This window comes from Musa acuminata, chromosome BXJ2-8 (assembly GCF_036884655.1).
Source record: "Musa acuminata AAA Group cultivar baxijiao chromosome BXJ2-8, Cavendish_Baxijiao_AAA, whole genome shotgun sequence".
Lineage (NCBI taxonomy): Eukaryota > Viridiplantae > Streptophyta > Magnoliopsida > Zingiberales > Musaceae > Musa > Musa acuminata.
The window spans coordinates 50,691,193-50,700,016 of NC_088345.1; the positions used below are offsets into that span (position 1 = coordinate 50,691,193).

Below are 8,824 nucleotides of genomic sequence, written 5' to 3' on the forward strand. Positions count from 1 at the left end.
TATCCATAAAAATCAATAGACTGTGGAATCGATAAATATCATCCTTACCAAACTATACCATATGACTGACTCTCTTATAGTTAGTAAGGATCAATCAGGACATATGAACTGAATCTTGGAGAGAAATCAAATGCCTTTTTGGCAAAAGATAAATGATGTTTAGCTTCTCTTCTTTCTATTTTCCATCACTTTACAAGAATGAATCTGATTGCAAGGAGAAAAGTTGATAAAATGATGGAGATAAAAGAAGAATGGAGTGATAGGTGAAAGATTGGCACCTTTTCTTTTCTTTGTTAAGGACAGCACCTGTTTTCAACATCTATCATTCCTTGTGGGTCAGTTTCTTTTGCTCATACAAATATAATTCCATTTAAGGTACCTAACTTGGGGTGTAGGACCCAGATAGATTCTCTGGTTTAGGTTGCTGACAAGCCTAAAATGGGGTAGCTGTATTCACTTGAGGACAAAACCAAGTTTGACTTCATGATCCAGTGTATACACTATTGGAAAATAGAAAAACTTGTACTATTGTTATTTGTAACATTACAAACTATGCTAATTGGTTCCTACATACAAGTATGATTAACACATCTGAGATGCATAGATTGGTCAGCAGTTCAGGTCCAAATCCTACTCATGGTAAATAAGTTCAAGTGAGTTTTAACCTAATATCCTTATTTCTTGGGGGGTCATGCTAAAAGATCACCAAATTGGTGAAGACTACCATGACTAGAAATGTGGTTAATAACCCTTGATTGTTCAATGATCATTCTCCCAAATCTGAGGGGACATTCTAATGGTTAGTTAAAGCATAGTGTGTTCAGTCATGAGGAGATTTTGAGTACAATAAACATCTAATAGACATGGTTATACTTGAAAGTAAGGAGTAAATTTAATCCCTCTCCAGCTGAAGAAGATGAAGAAAATATAGTTACCAGAGGAATCTGATTAACTTCATGTAGAGATTTGTTGACCAGAACAAAAGCTACATGCAATATCCTGTGCTGTTCCTACAGGATCCTCTCTATGCAAACATACACTATGATGCTAGATTCAAGTCAAGGATACTGTGTCAGTGTGTGAGAGAGAGGGAGAGAGAGCATTCTTAAGATCTGCAATAAAGCTCCAAGGGTACATTGGCACTAGGGATCATGTACACTCACTCACCATCATGTCACTAGGCCTCACTTTAGTCACAGACAGAAGTTGACAAGGAAAAGAAAGAACATACTCCCAAAGAACACATCATTATTTCACAATGATTAACTATGATGAGATTCAAACTACAATCAATGAAAAATACTTTGTACATAATCCAACAAATCATTTTATTAGGGTCGATCTTGTTTGATAGCATTCACTGTTAACTCAATGAATCAAAATGGTACAAACTAGACACAACTATACTGCAGTACCCAGAGATGTTACTATTTTCCAACAACAACACTACATAAAAGCATATCTAAGGAAGATTTGATAAGCCCTCCACCCACCACATATTTAACTTGAAGTGTAACAACAGAGTTGCTGAAAAAATAGCACAGAAAAAGGAGGTTAATGTGAAAATTGTCAAGATAAAGGTGTCTGGAAAGTCCTGCTAAAGTAAGTGCATGTTTTCTTTAGTTTCTACAAAGCACCAGTTTCTTTAGTTTCTATAAAGCACTAGAGAACATATGAAGTTGTTAATATACAAATATGGCAGAACAAAATATATTATAATTTAAAAAAAAAAATCAGTGAAATTGTTATAAAATTTAGCTTACAGTAAATTGCCTTATTTTTTCAATATCCATGTGAGTGAAAAAGAAAAAGTGTCAAACTTGTTCAAATTTTCTGATTTTCTTGCCTATACATCTCTTGTTGATGCACACAAAGGATAGGTTAAATTTATTTATTTTCATAATTCTGCCTTCTTTTATCCAAAAGCCTATTTTAGCTTTTATAAACAAATATCAGTTTCAAAATTTTCAATTGATATATTTGCCTAAGAGTTCCCCTGAGAATGTTGGCTCATGCAAGGCTTAAAATGATAATTTTCTTCATTTAGGTTTAATGAATAATCATGCATTATGCAGGCTAATAGTGGAACACATTAAAGCCAATAATCTGAATTTAAACTAGTTACTTCCCTTATTTGTTTTATCCAGAGAGACCATACACAAGCCACTCAGATCATCATCAATCTACAATACCTAATCAACAAAAAATGCTTCCCTTTGAGCAGTTCTACTTGGATAGTTTCTCCATGTAACTAGCTCCTGAACAAACCTGGTGTAACCTTGCAGTTGAAATCAGGAGATACAATTCTCAAATTGCAGATGTTCAAAAAATCAGCTAATTAAATGATGTTTTAAGAACAAATTCTTTAAATTCCTCAAATATCACTGGACACCAACTGGCTAAACTAACCACAAAAGGAAATTATGTGGCAAATGCAGATGTAAGAAAGAAGTAACTATTGCCAGACATAATAGGGTATTTGATGTTATTGGTAGCTAAGAATCAAGCTAGCTCCATGACCATTAGCCAAAACCCACCATCCATCATGTGACAATCAACCAATTCAACATCATATTGCCAATGATTTTGCATGATCTAAAGCAATAAATTTGTACAGCTGCACTCTAATGATGTGCGGTAAACAAAATCAAAGATGCTAGAAAATAACTCTCGGTAAAAGCATGATTGCAGTTGGATGATTTATATAGTCTGTGCAGAATATGTTAAATGCATTACAGTGGCAGCATTACTGGAGCTCAGCAAAACAGCAGATGACGAATAAAATCCTGGAATTGCTCATGACTTGTGGAATGGAATATTCAAAACGATAATATATCAAATCAACTTTGCATTCAAATTGGAATTATGAATGGGCTCATATTCAGTACCATTTTATTAATAATTTCGATTTAGGACCTCATTCATTAGCATATATACCTGTTCAATCATTTCATGCAAGTAGAAGGTAAAAATATGCATGCTCCCTAGATTCTAAAGAGTCCCAGCATGCCACCTTAATAAGCAAAAAATTTATTGATGGGAGGCCCAACCGAAACACATCCCTCTCTTCTTATCTGCACATCTTGCCTCAGCATCTTGAATGTCTCCAATCCCGTGTAACTGACACGATGACAACCATGCATATACAACACTGTGAGACGGACACAACCTCCCAAAGCGTGCAACCCTTGGTCACACAGATTTCGGCATCGATCGACATGCAAGATTTTTAAATTTCTACAACTTGACCCAATTGTGGACCATCCATCATTGCGTACCTCATGGCAAACAGAAAGACTCCATTCCTCAAGCAATGGGCATCCTTGTGCTATGGCTATCACTGAGTCATCACTAACGAACCGACACATACGTAGATTTAAGTACCGAAGCTTTGTGGCAGATCCAGCACCAATCATAGCCAAGCCATCGGCACCTACACAAATTCGTGGATTAGAGATGTTCAGGTACTCAAGCCCACCACCACTAACAGCTTCTGACAATCCCTCTGGTGTAAGCATACATGAGTCAGCTTCTAAATAAGTTAAAGTTGATGAACATCCTGCAAAACCAATGCCTCTTACAGCCTTGCAGTATGATATCACCAGACAATGGAGTTTAGTGCATTCACTCGAGAGTGCATTGATCCCTCGATCGGAGATTTGCATGCAATAAGATAGATCTATATTCTCCAAAACTTTGCAATGTTTGGCAAGTATTCTCAACCCAATATCTGTAATATTACAACGGTAAAGAGTAATAGATACCAAATGGGGGCATCCTGTAGAGACATGAGCAAGACCATGTTCAGAGATGCCAAAACAACAATATAATGACAGGCACCTAATGTTTGACCCAAAATCTCGTAACCTTAGTAAGGCTGAATCAGGCAGCTCTGTGCACCCTGCTAGAGATATTGAGCTGAGATGTGGAAAACGAGTCAAAAGCCTTGGAAGATAAATAACATAGTTCCTGTATATATTTGGGTCATATGAGAACTGAAGAGCCAATGATCGCTGAGCAATGTTTTGAATCTGGAGCCAACGATGACATGTCAAGCCAAATGCATTACGGTCTGCTCTGTTCTGCAGCTTCTGAAAGATCATTAACAGACAATCATCGGGCAGGTACAAATTAACCCTCTCAAATTGACCATCCATTTTTGGTTTATTTATAACATGAACAACAGATGAACTAGTTCTGTTCCGAAGGTTGTAGAGCACGTGTTTTTATTGAATACTTTTGAGAGGTTGAGCTAGCAGACTCAAAGCCACAAAGAAGAGCTGATTCACTGTATCCATGGCCAATTAGGAGTCCACATTTGCGGCAGAGAAGTTTGGTTTTTGATCGATAACGTCCGCAAGTGATAGGAAGACAACTCACCTCATCCACTTGAGTGAAACGACTAAGATCAACAGAAACAAAAGAAATGACTCCTTTTTTGCTAGATTTTTTACAATCAGATCGAATCCCAGATGTGACTTGATTAGAAGAACTTAAATTCAAAGGATACCCACAAGAGCTGCAACTGCATGAAAATTATTATTGACACAGACTTAGTAGCTCATAAACATGAAAGATATGAGCAACATACAACAGTGTTCATTTCTACAGTAGGTTGACCAAGAAATAATATTGAAATTGCATCCACAGTACCAACTGCTGTTATGTTATATCCCATGCTCTGTCGCTTCTTAAAATATCATAGGATCCTTTTAAAGCTTCCAAATTTCATTCAACTAAAATTAAGTAATTAAGGATAGTGAACAATGATTACCAATGTCATCATGTGATGATGTTAGCATCAACACAACAAAGTACCAGCATCATGACATATTATCATAAAGCCTTCAAAATACATGTTGGTCTGAAAATTATCCTTTTATGTTGTGATCTAACAAAAAAGATTTACAAAGGTCCCATCAATATCGTCGATAGAAAAACAGCACTGAAACAATTCGTCATAATATATATATATATATATATATATATATATAATCTGAAAATAGTAGAAACACTTTTAAATGTCATTAAGCTAGACGCATGCGTTCCTCCATTTGCCCAACATGTAGATCTAAGAACATGCCCTTCGGTTAAGGCATTGGTTTGCACTTCAAGCAACAGCCCGAATGAAATTTACACTCCAATAAAGTCAACAGTCGTTGTGAAACACCAATCAGAATACCAATTATCGTCAATGAAATGAGCGCTGCAATTTCTAATATGCACATTTTCTTCCTCTCATCATCTATCCATCTATGTAAAAGAACTCAAGACATCCGCATTCTACGTCGAATGCATAATCAATCACTAAATCTACCAATTCCGGTGTTAACTCCACATGCAAATCGAACCAAGAATAAATCGGCCGAAAAGAACAAACAGCCCTCAAAGAAAAATTTCAACAGAAGCCCTAAATCCCACACGCAAAGGCCAATGAACATAGAGAAGTTCCAGAAAGCCATAAAAACACAAAGCGGATCCAAGAGAGGTTCCGGTCACGCCAAACTCGATTTCTATCACAAGAAAAAGCAGATCCCAAAAGGAAAAACCTCCCTGTTCCATAATACACCGATCGAAGGAAACGCTGCAATCAGAGCAATACCTGTAAACCACGTCCACCTGGGACATCGTCAGCCACCAAAATCGGATTCTGACGACGAAACCTTCACGAAAAATCCATCAAGGCATGGAGACATGGAGCTTCACGAGGGAATAAGAAAGGGGAGGAGAGGGAGAGCGGCGAAGCGCTCGGAAGGGGAAATGTTGTTGTTTTCCTGTTCTTTTGGTCAAAGGAGAGGTTATTATATCTCGTCAACGTCTCACGATTGGATGGTTACCACACGACCACTAAGATGGGATCACGACCGTCCAAATAGAGTACTCACTTCCGACGGCTACAGATTTTTCATAATAAACAATTTAAAATTAACCTACAACCAATTTTTTTATCGGACAAATTCATGAGAAAAGCTTCTCATTTCTTTCCTTTTCTTTTCCACGTGGAAAAAATAAAAGAAATAATACACGGATATTTTCTAAAATAAAAAAAAGGATATCAGGTAGAAAATTAAAAAAGGAATGGTCGATAATAATAATAATAATAATAATAACAACAACAAAAACAACAACGACAACAAAAGCTTTTATATGGAGAGAATGTTTTTTTTTTTTTTTTTTACTTTTATATCGGTTTAGGATTAAAGTATTTTTTTATAATTGGGTTTAAAAAAAATAAGAAATCTCTTAATTGGATTTTGGCAAGTTAAGATAGAATGGGAGGTGTTTATTTTTAAATGTTTGGTTTGAAATTAATTTTTTTTCTATAATTGGATTTGGGATGAGTTAAAGAGAGAAAAAAATATTTGAATCGGGCTCGAAATTAAAGTCATGATAGATAGTCAGCTTATGTTGACATTGTGAGAATGGTAAGGGATAAATGACACATTTCAGAAATTGTTTTAGATAGTAAGTATTTTTTTAATCATCGTAATTAGTTGAATTGAAAAGTCTATTTATGTATATCACATCTGTTGGTAGTTTCTTTGATGCGTTGTGTCTTAATACAAACCACAAGAATACATCATAAGCACACACATGTATATATTTATACATTTGTAATCAAATCTTTAAATTAAGTATGATCTTTATTTGCTTGTTTGCTAATGAGATTCAAGAAATAACTATTCGGATAGTCTATTTTTGTTAGTAAATTAAATGAAAATAATTATTAAAAAATATAAAATTAAAAAAAAATTGAAGTGCGAGAGATAGGTTTTCTTATCTTTCTTTAAAATATTTTTTTATTCCTTTAAATATTTAAAATTTTATTTTTAGCTTAAAATATATTATATATAGTTCTAAATATTTTTATTCCTTTAAATGTCAAAATTTTATTGTTAGATTAAAACATGTATCTGAAGTTTTTAAAATCTTCTTTTATCCCTTTTTATGTTTATAATTTTATTTTTGAATTGGAATATGTTGAAATTATTCATCTATATTTCTAAAATTTTTATCTTAAATGTAATATATTGATTTTTATTAAATTTATACAATACTTGATTTAGAATGCTATTTTATCATCTTATCTTTTTAATATGTTATTGTTTATTATGTTTTAATAATTTATATTAAAATAATTATTAATAAATATTCATAAATTTAAAATTGAGAGAATTCATTGTGTTTAGGTCGAAATCAGTCCACAAGCCAGGTCTGATAGATCATGCTCAACCAATAAGCCAAGCCTAACCCGTAGTTCAGGGCCTAATCCATAGGCTAACTTAACCCAACCTAACATGAGCAATCACGTGCAACGCACATGACTAGCCCGTGGGCTATGGATTGACCGGTATTATAATAGCAGGCTTGTCAAACCTAACCCAATATTATACTATTTAACTTATTATCATTATTTTATTAAATTTAGACTCAAAAATTGGTTGAATTAAATCAAATTTGTTCAATTGAAGATTGATTCAGCATAATTCCAAATTAGTCTATCTTCTTTACATCTGTTTAGCCTAAATTAAATTAAATTTAATCTAAATTATATTAGTTTATGATGATTACAAATCGATTAAATAAGGATTAGAAATCAATTCAACTAGTTTCTAGTTAAATCGAGTTCAATTGGATCGATTGAATGAGGGTTCAAGTTAATTGATGATTAATTGATATTAATTAATATTAATAATATATAAAAAAAATATTTTAATATATTATTTTATTTCGATATAGACATAATTAATATGAGATGATGTTATTTCCCTATGAAGTCATGATATTGTTTCCTTGTAAAGGGTAGATAAAAACGATTCCTTTTTATGACGATTCCTATCCTTGGAAAAAACATACAATTCCATTTGATATCTACCCTTTAAAAAATACTAAGTAAAATTTAAAAAATACTAAGTAGGAACTCTTATTTTATTTCTATTTCCTCTATTGTACGATGATTCTTCTATCCATTGTTAGTGCAATTTATCTCCATCTATTATTAGAAACATTTTCATCTCCGGAATAAGAGTTCCTACTTAGTATTTTTTAATTTTTTTTTGTTTTTGATTTTCGAAACAATCTTCAAATTCTAGACTCGATTTCAGTGAAATACAAACCTTCCTAACATTTATTCTGGACGTACTCACAGAAAGATGGTAAGATCCTATATAACAAACAAAAGTGACAATAGAAGTCACGATGTATATAGATCAACATGAATGCATTATGCGTGGATGTCAAGCATCTAATTTACCAATAAAATATGAGAACACAGAGATGAGTTAAAAAGAGTATTTCACATGATCGGAAGCAGATTACAGTGTCAAACAGTAAATTTGAACAAAAAGAAACAAAACTATCCTCACAAAATCATGGCATGATGTCAGAAAGGTTATACATAATACCAATTTTATTACAAGATGAGATGTGTTCTCGTTGGGGATCTCCCGGACATACCATCAGATCTGTCTTTCTATAAATTAACAGCGTCTTCATTTGTTCTTCATTTGCTCAAACTTGTCTATTGCTACCTGCAGCTCATCCGTGCCGCCAACCGCCCTCATTGTGTAGTAGTAAACACCGAGCACAAAGCCTGATAATCCACCTGCAACAATCAGGTTCTTGGTCTTTGGTGCGAGACTGCTGAATCCTTTCATTGTGGCAAGTCTTGCTATTAAGAATGAAGATTCAAATATAGGCAATCGGTCACAAGATGGAAATATGAATATCGAAAAGCACCAGTAATTATTCATCAACAATGCAAGAACCTGCATTACATGATGACGGAATGCTAGCAAAGAATGTTTCTAATATAGGCATTTAA

The 8,824-nt window shown here is 33.8% G+C and overlaps 1 protein-coding gene across 1 annotated transcript; it reads right to left on the reverse strand.

Moving 5' to 3' along the window:
• Positions 1 to 2,857: 2,857 nt before the first annotated feature.
• LOC135620082 (F-box/LRR-repeat protein 12-like) lies at positions 2,858 to 4,297 on the reverse strand. The gene is made up of 2 exons (XM_065122705.1): positions 3,279 to 4,297; positions 2,858 to 3,151 (listed from the first exon to the last, which is right to left on the reverse strand). The coding sequence occupies exons 1-2, from the start codon at positions 4,155 to 4,157 to the stop codon at positions 3,089 to 3,091; spliced, it is 942 nt and encodes a 313-aa protein (XP_064978777.1). The 5' UTR covers positions 4,158 to 4,297; the 3' UTR covers positions 2,858 to 3,088.
• Between the last annotated feature and the right edge of the window lie 4,527 nt (positions 4,298 to 8,824).

Excerpts from the sequence above, each read along its gene's own strand:
- LOC135620082 (XM_065122705.1), bottom strand. The coding sequence starts at position 4,157 with ATGGATGGTCAATTTGAGAGGGTTAATTTGTACCTGCCCGATGATTGT. Across the intron at positions 3,152-3,278 it reads GTCTTTCTGTTTGCCATGAG|TGTTGTATATGCATGGTTGT; the intron begins GTACGCAATGAT and ends TCCGTCTCACAG.